This window comes from Trifolium pratense, linkage group LG7 (assembly GCF_020283565.1).
Source record: "Trifolium pratense cultivar HEN17-A07 linkage group LG7, ARS_RC_1.1, whole genome shotgun sequence".
In the NCBI taxonomy this organism is placed as follows: domain Eukaryota; kingdom Viridiplantae; phylum Streptophyta; class Magnoliopsida; order Fabales; family Fabaceae; genus Trifolium; species Trifolium pratense.
Genome location: NC_060065.1, coordinates 14,357,652 through 14,376,461, shown reverse-complemented (window position 1 = coordinate 14,376,461; position 18,810 = coordinate 14,357,652). Strand labels below are relative to the sequence as shown.

Here is an 18,810-nt window from a genome sequence, read left to right as displayed (position 1 = left end):
TTAAATCATCAATACGACCAGTAATTTAAAACAATTTTTTTTCTAAAACGACAAGTTATTTGAAACGGAGAGAGTAATTTTTACTATACAATTAAAAATATTAATCGTTAAAGTTATGCATCGACATAAGTGAAACAATAACTGTATCACTCATTTTGAGACGGAAGTAATATGTCGATACTTCAATGGCCTTATTTCAATTTCAACGACCAGAACGTTATCTGGGAGCGAAGATAGACAAATTTCTAAAGGCTGGAATAACTTTTTTTTTTTTTGATGAATAAGGCATGGTCGCATGGAATAACTTAATCATGCTGAAATGTACATTTACATGTCATTGCAAAGATCAAGAGGGCTTTGGTAGGTTTTGATCATGACTTGAAGGTTAATCATAAGCTGATCACTACAATTTGCTCTGACATTTCAGTTTGCAGGAGTGATTACAATTTCAACAACTTAACTTAGTTTGTGTTTTATTTCACTTAATATAAACTTGTAAATCCAAATTCTGTGTTGTGAAGTGGATACATGATGTATGCACACTTACAAGTTACAAATGCATAACGTGATCATTGGACTTCAAAAGATCATAAAACGGCCTCAAAGAAATATTTCTTTCATCACATCAAATCTAATAACTACACAAATGGTAACGTAAAAAAAAGAAAAAACTACACAAATGTTAAGTTGTGATTCACATTTGGCCATCACTTCATAGAGATATTTTCCAATTACCAGAAATACTTTAAAGCTTGATTCCACAACAAATAAGGCTAAAATATTCCTAACACAACATAAAAGAATCTTCAATTGGCAGCTTCCATTCTCTCATCTTGATTTGATTGTTGACCAATTCCATGATCCACATCATAAGTAGCATGAACACCCACAAATAAATAATACAAAAGCATCACACCAGTACAAATCAAGAACCTAAAGAAAGCCTCAGAACCTAATGATCCCATCAGAAAAAGGTTCGTCGCAATCGACAAAGAAGGCACCCACGGAACCAACGGAACACCCCAAACCTTCGGTTGCCTCTTCATCGGAAGCAAACTCATCACCAGAGTCGCCAAAAACCAAACACAAGCAGCGACCGTATACCCAATCCAACCAAACAAACCCGAGTTCCATAGCACAGCCCCAACAACACAAGAACCAATAACAACAAACAAACATGAAAGAAGCTTCCATAAATCACTCTTATCAGTTGCTTCCCTCACATAATATCTCCTCACAAGCAATGCAACAGCCATAAGCATAAATATGAAAAGAGTACTTACAGAAAAAACACTAGACAAAACATCCAAACTAGTAAATAGAGCAACAACACAACTTGATAAAGTTGTCAAAAGTGTAGCATTAATTGGTGTTCCAGTCTTGGGATGAACAAGTGCAAAAAAAGGTGGAATCATATGTGATCTTGCAATTTGAGTTGTGTACCTAGCTTGTCCCATTGACCCAACAAGCAAACTTGTTGTCATTCCTTTCAAAGCACAAATACTCACTAAATATTTACCCCATTTCATACCAATTTGAACAAAAGCAACTGAATATGCAGCTTCAGGATCAATCTGAGTGTAATTAACCATTGACACAAGTGCCAAAGCCATTAAACAATAAATAACTGTAATCATTGACATTGAACCAATTAAACCAATTGGTATATCTCTAGAAGGGTTTTTGGTTTCTTCAGCCATAGTTGCAACCATATCAAAACCTGTGTAAGACCAATACACAACAGCAGCGGCGTTAAAAACACCTTTAGCACCGTACGGGAAAAAATTCGTTAAGTTTGACGAATTTCCGTGAACAAAACCGATTATTATGATAAAACCGATTATAAAAGTTGTGACAATTGAACTTATCCATGTTAAGATAGAGGTTTTTCGAGTTCCACTAGCCGCGATTCCGTTAGCGATTAACAGAACCGCAACCGCTAACGGATCGAGTAAGTTGAAACCGGTTTTGAAAGAGTCAATTCGGATCCGGAAATAATCCGAATCGTTTTTTATCATTGTAGCGAAGTAGGAAGACCACGAACGACCGAGACCAGCAGCGCCAACGAGAGCTTCAAGGAGGATGTTACCGGCGGCGATGAAAGCAAGGAAGTCGCCGAGTTCGATTCTTAGGAAGGAAAACGAACCACCAGCAACAGGAACTTCGACAGCGAATTCGGCATAGATGAAAGCGGAGAGAAGAGCAGAGAAGCCAGATGCAGCGTAGGAGAGAACAATGGCGGGACCAGCATGTAAACGAGCTTCTTGACCGGTGACGACGAAGATGCCAGAACCGACGACGGCGCCGAAAGCGAGCCAGGTTAAGTCCCACCATGTGAGGCAACGAGCCATGCGATTCTCGCTGGCTTTTGGAAGAACGAGGAGTTCGTGAGAGTCTGTTGATCGGTTGAGAAGGCGGTCCTTGAGGCGTGGACAAGTATTTGCTAAAGCGTCTCGGTAAGTTTTTCCGGTTTGGAAAGATGGTTCAGGGAAGAAATCTTGTTTGCTCCATCGCCAGTAGCTTCGTGGCTTTGAAGATGTGGTGGCGATGGAAGAGGATGTCGGTGGTTGTTCCATCGGTAACTGAACTTTGTGAGGAACTGAAAGTCCCGCTACCAGATGGAATTGGATAATTAACAGTTTAAAACACTGTTGGTTGGTTGGTGATAGTGATACTGAATCTCACACTGATATACTATATATATATATATATATATATATATATATATACCACTGTTAATAGGTTTTGTTGCTATTTTTATGCTATAAATATGCTATAAATTGTTTTGTTTTTAACTATAATTTGTTTTATTTTTATTTTTAAGTGTATTATCTTTTTATTTTATTTATCTTATACAAAAAAAATGATGTGCTTAAAAATAGAAAAAAACAAATTATAGGTTGAAACAAAACGGAACAATCTATACTCAATAATCTATTAAAAGAAAAAAGAGAATATAATAATTAACAAAAAATTATAGAAAAAATAAGATGAATATCCATAAAATTAGGAATATAGAAATAGAAACATAAACAATATTTTTCACAAAAAAAATACTATTAACTATTAATAATAATAATAATAATAATAATAATATAATAATACAAAAAACAATAAAAAGTAATAATAATACAATAAAATAAAGTTAATTAATATCAAATTTACTAAATTATCCTAAATATTGCTAATCAAATTTCTAATTTTTTATTAAAAAATATACATGAGACTATTATTTGTGACAAATACATAAAAAATTGGATAATTTATCATTGATAATTATAATCAAAATTATTAATTTAATAAGTTTTGCAGAAAATAGCACATTTTCAAATATTTTATTCTAAATAAATTTTCTAATTTCTACCATAATATAATGATAAACTTAAATATCAAATAAAAGTCAATGACATGTGCATAGGTCTTTAAACTAGTACTTTATCCGTCCCATTTTATAAGACATATTTTGACTAAGTGTATTATTTATATGTCTTGTTTTGACAATATTTTTCTAAAAGTATATAAATGTAAATAATATAATTTTATAATTTTATTAATAGAAAATTAAAGATATTCGTATCAAAATTATGTATTAGCATTCATGCAATTGTCAACAAATTTTTATATTTTGGGATGGAGAAATAATTATTAATAAATATATATATATATGTAATCTTAATTAATATTAGTCTTTGTAGCTGACTAGCCGAGATTGAATCGTGATTTTTTATTATTATGTAATTACTGTTATGTTTAGGAAATATGGAGCAGTTAATACTATTTATGTTTTTATTTCCAAATACATAAACATAATGTACTGTAACCAAAAAAACATAAACATAATGTACTGAACCGTGTGTTGCGTGGATACGGTGTGAACCTGGACAAAGTTTGTCAAGTAACCATGATTCCACAGTTCCACCTCATATTTGTCAACTAATCAATTTCAATACTCCATCTATCGTGTCACATTATTCATATATTCATATCTCCCAAAATGAGTGAGTCACTTTGATTATATGTACTATTCAGATATTTTATTTTGACCTTATTTTCTTACTAGTAAATAAAAACAAATATGAGCATATAAGATGTTGAATTTATCTCGATGAGTATTTTCAAAATATCATATTTTTATAATTTTTACTATTATACAATTAAAAATATTAATCGTCAAAGTTATGCATTCACTCATTGTAGGACGAAAGGAGTAAACTATTTTAATTACATTTATTAATACTAGTGGCCAAACGGGCACGTTCTGTGCCAGTTTGTGTGGTCCATATTTTCTATTTTGCTAACGTATATATAAACCGTAAACAATGATTTTACTAAAAATTTGATTCTTATTCAATTCAATTTTTGTGTACTTTTAGTTTCCATTTAAATAAAAAATGTATTTTATGTGCATTGATCGACATAATAGGTAAAGAAACACCTTGATGGATTTAGAAGTACTCTCTGTCTTAAAAACGATTGAGATAGGCTAAGAGAACGCGTCAGTACACCACGTCCTGAAACCGTTCTCATAGCCTATGACAACGTTTTTTTTACATTTTTTTTATACCGATGAGGGTGCATTACACAATGACTTTTAGGCGTTGCTATAGAATGAAAATGTTGTAATGAAAGAAAAATAATTTAATAATAAATTTTACTATATTTAAGAATGACTTCATGCAATTTTTCTTATTTAAAGAAGGAGTACAAAGTAAACATTGTTGATAACATAAACTATATATGGTTTTAAATTGTGGTATGCATTTTCAATTATGTGTACCACCACATCGTACCGCATCAAGAAGCTTATCATTCAAGCCATATGAACTCCCAAATATTCTTTTCTATTCCACGTTTCTTGAAACAATGAAACACTTTATCCTATATTCTTAAAAATTGTAAGCACATTACCTATAATTAAAACTGAAAAACTAAAAAGAAAAAAGATCACAGTTTGACCATCCTTTTTATATTCCCCTTGTTGTATTTGTTCTTGACTTCAATGAAGAACTTAAACAAAGCCACCAGAAAAGAAGAAAAAAAAAATTTATATTCTTAATTTATGAATCAATCTTGAAAAAACAAAAAAATAAATAAATACAGAAGAAAAATAAAAGTAGCAAAGTACACAAAAAGCAAAACACTATTTCTATTTTGTTTTAATGTGTTATTTTTACAATTTTATGTTTATATTGTAGTATTTTCTTTGTCACATTTAGTCTGAAACTCTTATTTATCATGATGACCACGTTAACTTTCACTATGTGATGATATCATGTTCCTTTGAAACTGCATATAATATTTAATATTGGTTAAATTTAATATGTGTCATTAATACACTTGTTAATGTACTATAGATAGATAGTAATTTTATGTTAAAAATGTGTATTTTATCCCATTAGAAGTCAAAAATTATTTTGTTCAAGATATAATTACTATTTAAAATTACTACTGTAAAAAAATTACTATTTAAAATAACCTAAGGGTACATGTTAACATGACCCTTTAAGATTTTAGGAAAAATAGTAGAATAATTAAAGTTGAACTTTTAAAATTAATAGATACATTATTGCTTCAAAAAAAAAATAAATTAATAGATACATGAAGTTTCAAATAAAATTGTATTTGCACTTTGACCATTAGCAATCATTAATTACAACCGATTTGCATTCTCCTTAGTAGTACATGTGTAGCCTCCAACATTTTGAGTTGCCTTTCACATATCTTCAAGAGGACATGAATGAACAAATTCAAACACAATTGATTTCAATTAAAAAACAATTGAACAAATTAGTAATGATAATTAAAATACCGGAATATATTTGAATTTTCTTTTGCTGCACTCTCGACATATGCTACTCCGACGACGTATCCTTAGAGTTTAGGTGTTCAAAATACCATAGTATATTTGACACAATTGAACAAAATTAGTGTCCATATTACGGAGTTTTGGTCCACCTGTAATCACAAATAGGTAAATATGCAAAATGAAATTAACTTTTAAAAAGAGAGTCTTCAAAATGAAAACTTGAAACAATTTAGAAGAATGATGAAAACCGGCAGAAAGAAAGGAAAAGATAAAATGATGATAGTTTTTTATTCTCACACCAAATGTATTGCTATTGTAATGCATGATCAAAGAAGAAAAAAATGAATATAAAGTAAAAGTAAAAGTAAAATAAAGGAAAAGATTATTTTAACCTTATCATCCATATTGATCATGTAATTAACCTAATTACCTATTTTTAAACTTGAGAATTACCCAAACAATTCAAATAGAAAATGCCAACATCTTTCCTCCAAAAAATCACAGTTCCGTACACGATCTAAATTGAAACATATATGAGAACTCCCTCTAATAATGCACCATGCATATATCACAGGTCATGATATCACCACCATACCAAATGTACAAAAATGCAATATTATGGAATAACACTGATACAAATTAAATGAAGCATCCCAAATATACACATTTTCTTTAAAAGAGATAGAAACGAAAAACTGATTGAAGTGTTCGATAGAATAATAATTGAAAACAAACTCATTAATAAGGAAAGAATATATAGAACCTGAGAAACCATACTTTCTTTATTTAAATTAATAAAGAAAGTGTTCTATAACATGTACTAAACTATCAAACCTATAGATAGATATATAAAAACTAAACTTAAATTGACCATTGTTGAACCAACAATATATCTTCATCGATCTGCACCTATTATTTCATATTTTCTCCTATTGTATCTCTTCTTCTTCTTCAATTTATTTTTCTTAGAGACACAACCATTTATTTCTCCTAATGTTTACTCCATTGGGGTATCTATGAATTAAAATCAAGAATAGAGATTAATAATGAAATTGATTAACAAACAATAAGAGAAAAAAAATAAAGAATAAACATTATTAATGAAACTATATGACCGTTAAAAAAAAAAGAAATTATATGAATTAACATGAGAATCCATCAATGTTCATCAATTATCCTTGCCAATTATACTTATTAATTAAATCTTTACCCATCACCACATCTCTCTTTCAATTTTAACCCATGCCTTTAAGAAAAAACAGAAACATAAAAAAATTAAGAATGAATGTGAGAGATGGGTATTAAGAAAGAAAAAACTTGAATCGATGATCATTGTATCATCTTGCATAAACTGTGAAAAGATAAAAAAAACTACAAAAAATTGTTAAGTGACGCTTGGAAGATAAAAAAAGAAATTGAAGGGAAGTTATAATTATTTTTGTCATGGTATAGATGTAATTGTTGTGAAGGGTATTTTTGGAAGAAAAATAGGCTACACAAAATTTGAAGTTTTCCCTTTATTATTGTTATAGATAAAGACAACTATTAGCATATAAGATGTTAGTTCATAGTTAGAGGTACAAGTTAGAAAGTAGGAATAAAAATTGAATACCCGACCCTCCAATGAAGGAGGGTTTATATACTGCCCTATCGTTGGGCTAAAAGTCTCTATTATGGGTCGAGTTTATATGCCAGTAAAGGATGACTGCCGGGATTTCTACTTGAAAGTAGGGATGAGCTGTTCGTGCTCATAATCCTGCGGTCTTGGGCCAAACTGTTTCGCTGATTAGTGGATAGGTTTGGATGACAACGTGTCCTTATTGGAGGAGCACGTGATAAATGCTCGCTTTTTGACCCCAAACAAACCAAATCATGCTCTTTTGGGCCGTCCTCGACATCACAATGGATTGGACTGTGCTCGACGCTGAGCCAGCCTTAGACCCAATCCAGAACAAGAGGATATTTAACATTTCAAAAAATACTCAACGAATTTTGCAATTTTAATGAATATTTGGCATTAAACAAACAAAAAAAAAAGTGTGTCTACATAGTAGATATGAAAATGAGAGACGTGTTAATAATATGCGGATAATAATCTCAATTTCATCGTAGCCATAGAAAAATACCCTCTATCAGCTTAAGTATCCCTTCCCTAACATTCATTCACTAACTCTGGAAAATCCATGGCTACCACCACTACATTGAAGCTCACACTGTTCTTAACTATTATCTCAGTTTCACTGTCGGGTATCCTGTCAGTCTTTCCCCCAACATGCGAGCGAATAGAGTGTCCCACCTATGAAGTCATACAAGCGGGAAATGGCTATGAAATCCGCCGCTATAATTCATCTGTTTGGATTTCCAATTCTCCCATTCAAGACATTTCTCTTGTTGAAGCTACAAGAACTGGTTTCAGGAGGTAAATTTCTTTCTGTTAATGTATTTCAATTGTAAATTATTTTTCTACTCTACTTTTTAGTGTAATACAGTTATAATCTCTCAATGTTTTATGTATTCTTTACTGAAATAACGCGGAAAATAAATTTTAGGTTTCATGAATTATTTGGTGTGGGTGCATTTGATTGATTAGTATATTTGGATGAATTTTCTATCGATAAATTTATTATGATACTAAATTATGGGGTGTGTGCTTGAATTCTTAGCAGAAATATTTAAATTAGTTTTTTTTTTTTTTTGGTTTTCACTGCCGGACCGCCTAATTTGGTTCGAGGGTCAGTTCTGTCATCAAGTGGTTCCAGCCCCTTACCGATTGCAGTTGTGGCGAATCGAACCGTAGTCCTTCTTACTAAGTCCAGCGTCAATCAGCACTGGACCAACTAAACTAAATTAGTTATCTATCTACTGTCAAAACTGTTATTAGCAAAAATTTGTCGGTTGGGAACCTCAACTGGTTTGGTTTGAGTTAAAGGTTAAAGAAGTAAAAATACCGGCTTGGTATTCTGATGAAGGAGAAAATATTATCGTAACAATTGATATACTAACATTTGTTTATAAAGAATAAAGTAAAAATGTACATGTTTGGATTCTTGAAATGAAAATTGATTTTGCTTCTGAACCTAGATTATAACAGAAATTCAAATATAAAATCCCTTCATTTCAATTTTACAAAAGGCAAATTTAACCATGTTTATCAAGCTATTTCACCCAAGCACACATCTCATTGCAGAAATGAAATTTGATTTATTTAAACTTTTAACTTGCATGGTTGATTCAATAAACTAAAACGGGAAAGGATCCTCTGTAGTAGAATCTCAAACCAGAGTCATTTATCTCGACCGCATGTGGTCAAAGTTATTGATAGAAGATTGAATTGTGAGGATTTTCACTGGATTCCTCGGTGAAAATTTAACCGGGAGATTGTTCCATCCCAAACTAAACCTATGATCATTAAGTTGATCTTCAAAGCAAATTGTTAATTAACTAAAACTTGAGAGTAATATTTTTCTTTTTTCTCAGGCTATTTGATTACATCCAGGGGAAGAACAACTACAAGGAAACAATTGAGATGACAGCACCTGTGATCTCTGAAGTCTTACCCAGTGATGGACCCTTTTGTGAGTCCTCATTTATTGTAAGCTTTTATGTACCTAAAAAGAACCAAGCAAATCCGCCTCCTGCAAAGGATCTCCACGTTCAAAGATGGAAACCTGTGTATGCAGCGGTTAGACAGTTTGGTGGATTTGTCAAAGATACAGACGTTGGTGAGCAAGCTGCAGCTTTGAAGGAAAGTATTGCCGGTACTAAGTGGTCTTCTGCTATTGATCAAAGCCATAGAGCTGGTCATGCTTCGATTTACTCTGTTGCTCAGTACAATTCCCCTTTTGAATTTGATAATCGGGTAAATGAGATATGGTTCTTGTTCGATTTGGAAAATGGAGTGCATCGTGCCCCTTCCGTTATGTAAGTTTTCAATGTGAAAGCAATATGTCTAGTGCAGTCTTATGTGTTACTTAAGACATGTTGTTGAATATATAAATAAAGTGCAAGCTTGAAGTATTTCACAATGCTTTCAGCTTGAGTTTTTGGTTCATGTAATGTTAAACTTCTTTTAGTTGGCTACACTTGCAAAATAAAATCATTAGGAATTGATATGACTATTGAAGAACGAGTAATGACGAGGAAAAAAAAAAGACACTCTGATGTTTAGATTGCTCCAATCTACCTTTGCTCACTTGGTCTCTTAATAATTGAAATCATGTTTCGATGTTTCGAACTCTATTCTGATGTTTCTATGTCGGCTTCATAGGAGTATAATTTAGAACCCATCAAACATTTATATATGGTCTCTTCGTACAAATTCATCATTGTCTCGAGTTTCTTTGATTCAGCTGCCTACTCCTAGTGCAAAAATAATATGGCTTACATACTTCAATTCATCTAGGTTCTGCGTTTGTCGCCATTGCCACTACCATTATTAATGTTATAAAACAAATCTCCCTCCCATTGAATGATCAAGATTTTTACAATTATTCATCATGATGTGTTCGTTAATTCTTGAATTCTTCTTTGAGATTCGAATTTTCTACTACCAAGAGTCTTCATTGTTTCTTGAATTTTCTACTACAGGTCATCATACCCTATCTATTGAAATTCAAAAAATGTAGTTATGTATTCGAACTATTGAAATTCAACGGTTTTTTAAAAAGTTTGTCGTACGTTCAATTGAAGTTATTAAGAAAAGTATTAAACGATTTTGAATTTATATAAAAATTTGTGGAGTTGATCTACTCAATGAGACCTTTGAATTCAACGGTTGGATTGAAGAAATATATTGTCGACATCGAGTTATTAAGCGGAGTAAGTCAATGGATCACTCCTCAATTTTTAAATATTTAATTTTCAAGAATAAAAGTCAATAGACTCGTGGGAACACACGGGTTTTAAACTAGTTTTTTATTAAAAAAAATATACACAGACTATTATTTGGGACGAATACATAAAAAATTGGATAATTTATCATCGATAACTATAATCAAATTTATTCATTTAATAAGTTTAAAAAAAAATAGCACAATATTCAAAAACTTTTTTTTTTTTTGATAAGCACACAATATTCAAAAACTTGATAACCCTAAGTTACAGCGCGCTTGCACTTATTTATAGGTTTGTTTAGCCGACTATGTTTGTCAAATATCATGCTCCTTCCACTTATGGATTGACATGAAATGTTCATGTTGCAGTCAACTAAATATCCAAACACACACTAATTTAGTTATAATAAGAGGAAAATAAATAGAAATAAAAACAGAATTTGTATAATTTGAGGAGAAAGTGACCTAGGTTGTTTTCCATAAAAAGACTAAATTAATGACAAATTAGGATTGCCCGCTATTTACCAAAACTGAAAATTAGAAAACAAAGCTTGAAGAGAGGGAGAGATCGTGAAAGAGCAAGGGAGAAGGAAAATTCAAAAATTTAGGGATTCATTGCTAATCAAGTAAGGGGTTTAACGTGTCATCTAAGTTTCTGAGTTTTAGTGGTCTTTTTCTTTCCTGCTATGTGAGTTGTTGTTGTTGTTGTTGTTGTTGTTTATGTTATGTCTAATTTGAATTCTTATGTTATATAATTATATTGTTGAATTTGTGTGCCCTTGTGTACTCCTATATATGTTGTTAAATGGTTAGAATGCATCCTCTGAGTCAATAATGATGTCCTAAAATTCAGTCCTGTTTCAAACAATTGTATTTTCTTGTTCTTACTCCCATTACTTTAATGCACAGTTCACACAGAGAGACGCAGAAAGAAAAAAGGGTCAAATAGTTTTTCCCTCCACAAAAATTCACTTTCACTTCCAAACAACCATGGACGGACTAGATCTTCCTTACGATCCTCGTACTGTCGAAGAAGTCTTTCGTGATTTCAAAGGTCGCAGAGCTGCCTTAATCAAAGCCCTCACCATTGGTCAGCCCTTTTCCTTTTTCATGAAATTTTTTTTTATAATTTTTCTCTTTATTTTTTGTGTGTAAATTTTTTTATTGTGTTCTTCTCCAGATATCGAAGAATTCTACCAGCAGTGTGATCCAGGTAACATTTTATTTCGCATATTATTATTTGTCTTCTCTATGTTTGTAGTTTTTGTGTTCTTTTAACTTAAAAAAAACGTCATAGAAGTTTCTTTTTTTTTATTGTTTATTTTTTTAATATGTTTGTTTCTTTCACGGGTTTTCACTGTTACACCTTTTTGTAAATTGTTTTTCAGTTTTTCTAATGTGATATGACTAATAATGCCCTAATTGATATGATATGACCTCGCTGTTGTGTGAGTTTTAGTGGTGTTTACCGTTTCGTTTACTGACAAAAAACACTAGTATTATTTACGGTTACTTGGCAATTTCAGAGCTTGTATTATTGTTTCTTTTTAGTTTATATTTGCATTTAATCTAATTTCTAATGTTGTATTTAGAGTGAATTAGAGTGATAATAAAATCTAGATGCTACCATTTATGGGAAACATCTCAGTTGCAATATTCTTCTACGATGTTTATAGCTTTTAATTACATGTTTTTTTATATTTGTAATTGTATATGGATCCAAAATGCTGATGGCTACTTTTCACATGAAAAAAGCTAAATTATTATCTTTTGTAGTTATGACAATACACTGAATGAGTATATATTTTGAGTGCTAAAAAGTTATAGAGTGCTACATTGTTAGCGTACAATATGTTGTTGCATTACATGTGGGAAGTATTAAGCTGAAACTCATTCAATTGGATCCGAAGGTTATGTCACATCATATTTAGGTTCAATTAGTACTTGTTGTTGCTTCTGTTTGCCACCGATTTTGTCAAATATCTGCCATGGCCGATTTTTTTACCACTGCCATGCGCAATTTGAGAGAATGACAGCGCCATGGCGTTTTATGGCGGATTTATGTCCATAGTCAATAACAGTGCTTGCCACCTCACTTTATGAGAAAATAATTTTGTTGCTGTTGTTGCATATGTCATATGCGTGCTTGTCTCAGTGTTAATAGTGTGAGCTAAAATGTATCCTACAACTCCATTATATTCCTTAATTTTATATTCTGATATGCTTGCTGAATTCCAGCGAGCGTGAAAAAATCCCAATAGAAGGGAATGATCTTTGTCTCTTGGTGCCGGGTCTCGAACTAACTACCTCTAGGTTGAAGAACAAGTCCTCAACCAAGTGACCTCTCAGGAAACAGGCAAAGGGAATGATCTAGGTTGCTTGAGAATTTAAAAATTGAAATGTTCATTTACAGCTTCAGAAATAGATGTATAAGATGAATTGAAGTTGATTTACTTAGTTCCATTGTCGAAATTTCTGATTGTATTTTGTATTTTTGGTTGATATATATTAGTCAGTTTACATGAATTTTTTGATACAGACAAGGAAAACCTTTGCCTTTATGGATTTCCGAGTGAGCAGTGGGCGGTCGATCTGCCAAATGAGGAAGTGCCACCTGATCTTCCAGAGCCTGCATTGGGTATTAACTTTGCTAGAGATGGGATGCAAGAAAAGGATTGGCTCTCTTTGGTTGCTGTACACAGCGATGCTTGGTTACTTTCTGTGGCTTTTTATTTTGGTGCTAGGTTCGGATTCGACAAATCTGACAGGTATATTTTTTCCTTGCCCCTTTTACAAAGTTGCGGTTTTTCTCTGCTATGAAAACTGCAACGCTATGTGCTATTTTACATTGTAGAATTTTCCAGTCTATTATTGATAACATTGAACAAAAGTCGAAGGAAAAATGACGGAGAGAATGTGAATGTCGTGTACACATGTGCAATGGGACTTAATTTGAGTTGTCATCATTTAGTAATATGTATTTATCATCTTTTTGCAGGAAGCAACTATTTGATATGATAAATGATCTTCCAACAATCTTTGAAGATGTTACAGGGTTGGCCAAGACACAACGAAAGAGAAAGTCAGTTTCTAATAATAGCAGTACCAAAGCCAAATCAAACTCTAAGGTGATAAATGATCTTCCAACAATCTTTGAAGATGTTACAGGGTTGGCCAAGACACAAGGAAAGAAAAAGTCAGTTTCTAATAATAGCAGTACCAAAGCCAAATCAAACTCTAAGGTAAGCAAGCTTCAAAATCAAACTAACCACTAACCAACCAGTAACCGCTGCCCACTAACAGTAATAATTTGCTAGTTTTATAGCCTTTGGCAATGAGATCAATCGCTTCTTATATAATAAACTTCCTGTATTTTAGCAATGAAATCAATTGCTTTTTACAGTAGTGTAATATGTTGCTAGCATTTGAATCAAAAGTGAAAAAGAATTGAGGGATTTGAGTTCCTTGCAGTCGAGGAATCTACAGTCAAGCAATCTGGACTGTCAATCACCTCTCAATCAAGATTAAATGACCGATATTGACTCGGTATTTTGACTCTGATTTACAAAGTCAGAAAGTGAGTCTATTGATCATGTTCTCACCTGGTATTTTGACTTCGGTACAAAGTCAAAAAGTGAGTCGTCCAATTTTGATTTGATGTTTTTTTTGTCTTTAACTCTTCAGTTTCTCGAGGTGAAAGGGCTGTAGTAATCTAGAGTTCGGCCGAAACATAAGTAAGCCTAACCAATGATTGTTTCAACTAAGGATTGAACCTGGGTACTTTCGTACGGTTCGACCTTACCTAAAGTTGGTTATCCGATGGTCTAGTTTGCATGACTGTGGCATATCGATGAAACCCTGACCGCAGGGCATCTAAATCCCTCTCTTTGAAGCGAGAAAGTCTTTTGACATTATCCAGTTCCTGATTGTTATATAACCATATATCCCTCTTTTTAGAGCTAGAGTTTTTGTTTCTGATTGGTTTTATATTTAGCAATTTAAAGTTGTTATTATTTTTGGTTTGACAAATGCAGCGAGGTTCTGAACCTCGGAAAAAGGATTCAAAACCAATGGCAATGCAAACGCAATCAAATGAAGATGATGAGGATGGTCTCAGTGCAGACGAGGAAGATTTTGAGGAAGAACATGAAGATTCATCGTGTGGGGCATGTGGAGAAAGCTATTCAACTGACGAGTTTTGGATTTGCTGCGACATATGTGAGAAGTGGTTTCATGGAAAATGCGTGAAGATTACTCCGGCGAAGGCTAAGCATATCAAACAATACAAATGTTCAGGTTGCAGCAAGAGAGCTTGCAGTTGACAATCAGTGGATATAGGAGTTTGTATAGATTGGTGTTTATGTTTTAGTAAATTTCATGTTATCCCTGATGTTGAGTTGTGCATACAAGAACTTTGTGCTAGGGGCTGGTTTTGTTAAGCATCATATGGATTACGGTCATTATCAATTGTTAACTGTTTAGAGAAAGATCTAGGACTAATGTTGGTTATGCAGTTAGTTAAATAGGCAGAGTCAATAAATCCTAATTGGCAATGCTGATATTTTTATTATGATACCTTTTTCCGTATTTGAACTTGGAACTTTGCAGTTGTGTTGTGTGTGCGTTTTAGTAATGACCGACCATTACCTCTGCCTCTCACAGAACATTACCTCTGTTCTAAACTTTCGAGCAATCTTAACCTCAATGGTTCTGGGTTTCTTAGGTAGAGGAAAAGGCAATTTCTCAACGGTAACACTCAGCGACGACAGTATACAATAAATGGTTATATTTAGCTAGCAACATTGACACATATTTTGTACGGTTAAATATATTTTTGATGCCTCTAAATATATCAACTTTCACTTTTATTCCATCCAAAAATTTCAATCGACCTTAGTCCTAAACTTTCTGGTTCCAATTTTAATCCTGTTTCTTTTACAAAAGTTCACATAACATATTTTTAAATGACTTTTGTTTTCAACATGTCGATTTTCAGATATATTAACCCTTTCTTTTCTATGACAACCTATGAAACACAAATACCTAAAAATTAGACATGCCACAATATGCACCGCATGTAGGATATAGTCAAACAACTCAGACAAGTTACCTAATTTTATTTTATTTTGCTTCGACACTCTTTAAATCAGTGTACTACACCCATACAATATATGTCCTTTGTTTGACACACATTACATATTTCTTGGACATATCAATTAACACTCCGTGTATACAATATTGACCAACCTCGAAGGTTAATGACAATAAAATTAACTACATAAATTTGAAGCTTTTCAATTGATATATAAAGGTCAATAAATTGTTATTGAAACAAAATCACTTCATTGCATTCTTGTGCTTGAGCAAATCAAAATACACTAACAATAACTCTCCAAAACAAAACAAAACAAAACATAACATAACAAGAACAACCTAAAAAAGACAACCTCTTCCCAAAAGACCATCACATTGATTCAAACACATTACTACATCATTATTCGAATAAAAACACAAACTCAAGCGATCTTAACCTCAATAGTTCTAGGCTTCTTAGGCTGAGGAGGAGGCAATTTCTCAACAGAAACGGTGAGCACCCCATCTTGACACACAGCAGAAACAGCATCAGTATTAGCATTCTCAGGAAGAACAAATTTCCTCATAAACTTCCCAACCCTTCGCTCCATTCTCAAATACTTAACACCTTCTTTCTCTTCTTCCCTCTTCCTCTCACCACTTATCACAAGCACATTGTCATCTTCAACCTGAACCTTTATATCCCCAGATTTCAATCCCGGCATGTCGATCACAAACAAGTACGAATTCTGATATTCCTTCACATCTGCCGGAGTAGCAGCCATTGCCTTCGCATCTCTAACATAGGACCTTGTCGGAGCATTGTGTGATGCCTTGTCAGACGAAGTGTCGTCTGAAAGGTCCATCATTTGGTGGAGAGCATGAAGAACAGGAGCATCCAAACCCATCAATCTGAAATCCATTGTGAAATGCGTTGATTTGTTTTGTGTGAAGAGAGAGGTGGTGAATGTGAGTAGTATTTAAACGGTGAGAAGAAGGAAGGAAGAGAAACTAGAAAGTTCAAGAGAGATGAAACAAAATTTACACGGTCGTGTGGTTTGAAACTTCTAGTAGTTTCGAGTGTTCATGTTTTCTTAATATTCCTTTTTATTTCGAGCTCTTTCTTTTTCTAGTAGCTTCCCGAACCTTTTGCTCCATTTTTTCTCTTTAATCTCTTTTTTTTTTTAACCCACTTGGGATTGGTTTAGGGGTGTTGACTTGAGTCCTTGGAGTACGCTCCTTTCAAGGTCTCAGGTTTGATTCCCCTTGATGCCAATTTTGGTGGGCTAAGTTCATACAAAGGAAAAAATTTGGCTTTAAATGAGGCCCCACAAATGGGCGGTGGTATTGGTTCCCTTGGATTAATCGGTCTAGTGCCGAATACAAAGTTTTCGAAAAAAAATATATTAGTTTTTTAATAAGTGTTCTTATTTTTCTTTCTTTATCCAAATAAATAAATATAAGAAATTTATTTTCTTAAAACCTATGATAAAAATGAGTGCAAATGTTCTCGTGAGCTTAGCTCGGTTGACGAGGGCATCACACTATATGTGCATGAACTAGGGTTCGAAGTTCAGATACTTCACTTATTTATTTTAAGGTGAATTTTCTAGCCACTAAGCTACTTGTAAAAAAATTTGTAACTTTAAATATAATTTTAATTGATTGCTTTTTCTCTTCAATTGTACTCCCATCTAATTAATTAAATGTATATCACTATCAACAAGAAACACCGAGTAATTTACATTTAATCCCAACAAAAGTGTTTTTAGCTGCTCGTTACCATGACAGCTTTACACAAGTGAGAAGAAAAAAAAAATGAAATAGCAACACCGATTGATTCCTCAAATAGTTGGTGTGCATCTAGCTTAATTTTCCTCTCGTCTCCTTCTGCTCTCATTCTTTGTTTCTGCGTTCCGCCCCTCTCTCTTCAGTTCTCTCGATATCATAATGAATTCTTTCAAACACAACAAGGCTTACAAGACTTCACCCTTAAGCTATGACAACAAAACTCAAAAACCAAACCGAACCGCCAAACTAAACCGAACCAAACCAAAAAAATTGAACCATAACTAATGGTTCTAAAACTGAATTGAAACAGTTTGGTTCATAGTTATCAGTTTAGTTCGGTTCGGTTTGGTTTAATGGTTCAGTTATTTTTAGTGAAAAATTAATTATGGTTTAGTTCAAAACCATAAAACCGAATCACTTTAACAATTCGATTCGGTTTAGTTCGAAAGACACAGTTTAGTTCGGTTCGATTACTATGAATTTTGAAAATAATTTGGTTCAGTTCGATTTAGTTTTCTTCCAAAACCGAATCATGCCCACTCTAGACATTGGGCAGTGATCATGCTTTTCTTAAGATGGTGGATGTTGCCACTCGACTTTCCTTTATTCCCTAAGCCACTTGACCGCCTCTTGCTTCTAATTTCTTCTCTTTTTTTTTTTTTTACAACCCTGTTATATGATGTAAATATAATAAATATAAATATAACTAATATATACCAACATATTTATAACAAAATTAAGTTAACAAGAGTCTTTAATTTAAATCATTTATAAGGAAAATTGACAATTATCATTAATCTTAATCTCGTAAAAACTTACCAAAGTGGAGTAGGTGAAAATAGCTAAAATACTAATTTGCTAGTATTTACAATTAATTGAGATTTTTACTTCAAATAACTTTATAAAACAAGTCAATAAGTGCTTAAATGTATAGGTAAAATCACTATTGTTTTAGCAGTTATCAAAATTTCACAACTACATCATTAAAATACAACTTTTATAAGGCTTAATTAGTAAAATGGTCCCTTAAAGACATTTTTGGTTTCAAATTGGTCCCTTAAAGAAAAAAAGGTCCAAATAGGTCCCTTAAAGAAAAAAAAGTCCGAATAGGTCCCTTAAAGACATCTCCGTTAATCAGTTTGGTCCCTAAAAAGAGGTTTAAATAGGACCAAACTGATTAACGGAGATGTCTTTAAGGGACCTATTCAGACTTTTTTTTCTTTAAGGGACCTATTTGGACCTTTTTTTCTTTAAGGGACCAATCTGAAACCAAAAATGTCTTTAAGGGACCATTTTACTAATTAAGCC

The 18,810-nt window shown here is 32.7% G+C and overlaps 4 protein-coding genes across 5 annotated transcripts; 2 read left to right on the top strand and 2 right to left on the bottom strand.

Annotated features, from left to right (window-relative positions):
• Positions 1–596: 596 nt before the first annotated feature.
• LOC123898670 (cationic amino acid transporter 8, vacuolar) lies at positions 597–2,688 on the bottom strand. Its single transcript, XM_045949683.1, has one exon. The coding sequence runs from the start codon at positions 2,574–2,576 to the stop codon at positions 807–809; it is 1,770 nt and encodes a 589-aa protein (XP_045805639.1). The 5' UTR covers positions 2,577–2,688; the 3' UTR covers positions 597–806.
• Positions 2,689–7,860: 5,172 nt separating this feature from the next.
• On the top strand, positions 7,861–9,984 carry LOC123897469 (heme-binding protein 2-like). The gene is made up of 2 exons (XM_045948123.1): positions 7,861–8,225; positions 9,284–9,984. The coding sequence occupies exons 1-2, from the start codon at positions 7,990–7,992 to the stop codon at positions 9,729–9,731; spliced, it is 684 nt and encodes a 227-aa protein (XP_045804079.1). The 5' UTR covers positions 7,861–7,989; the 3' UTR covers positions 9,732–9,984.
• A 1,126-nt stretch (positions 9,985–11,110) lies between these two features.
• On the top strand, positions 11,111–15,455 carry LOC123897467 (PHD finger protein ALFIN-LIKE 4-like). 2 transcript variants are annotated; one of them, XM_045948120.1, is made up of 5 exons: positions 11,111–11,728; positions 11,819–11,851; positions 13,178–13,406; positions 13,637–13,766; positions 14,673–15,455. In XM_045948120.1, exons 1-5 carry the CDS (start codon positions 11,629–11,631, stop codon positions 14,958–14,960), a joined length of 780 nt encoding a protein of 259 aa, XP_045804076.1. In that variant the 5' UTR covers positions 11,111–11,628; the 3' UTR covers positions 14,961–15,455. The 2 variants fall into 2 exon arrangements, with proteins under 2 accessions (XP_045804076.1, XP_045804075.1); XM_045948119.1 differs by having other exon boundaries at positions 11,121–11,728; positions 13,637–13,880; positions 14,673–15,447.
• A 481-nt stretch (positions 15,456–15,936) lies between these two features.
• LOC123897468 (17.9 kDa class II heat shock protein-like) lies at positions 15,937–16,695 on the bottom strand. Its single transcript, XM_045948121.1, has one exon. The coding sequence runs from the start codon at positions 16,632–16,634 to the stop codon at positions 16,155–16,157; it is 480 nt and encodes a 159-aa protein (XP_045804077.1). The 5' UTR covers positions 16,635–16,695; the 3' UTR covers positions 15,937–16,154.
• Between the last annotated feature and the right edge of the window lie 2,115 nt (positions 16,696–18,810).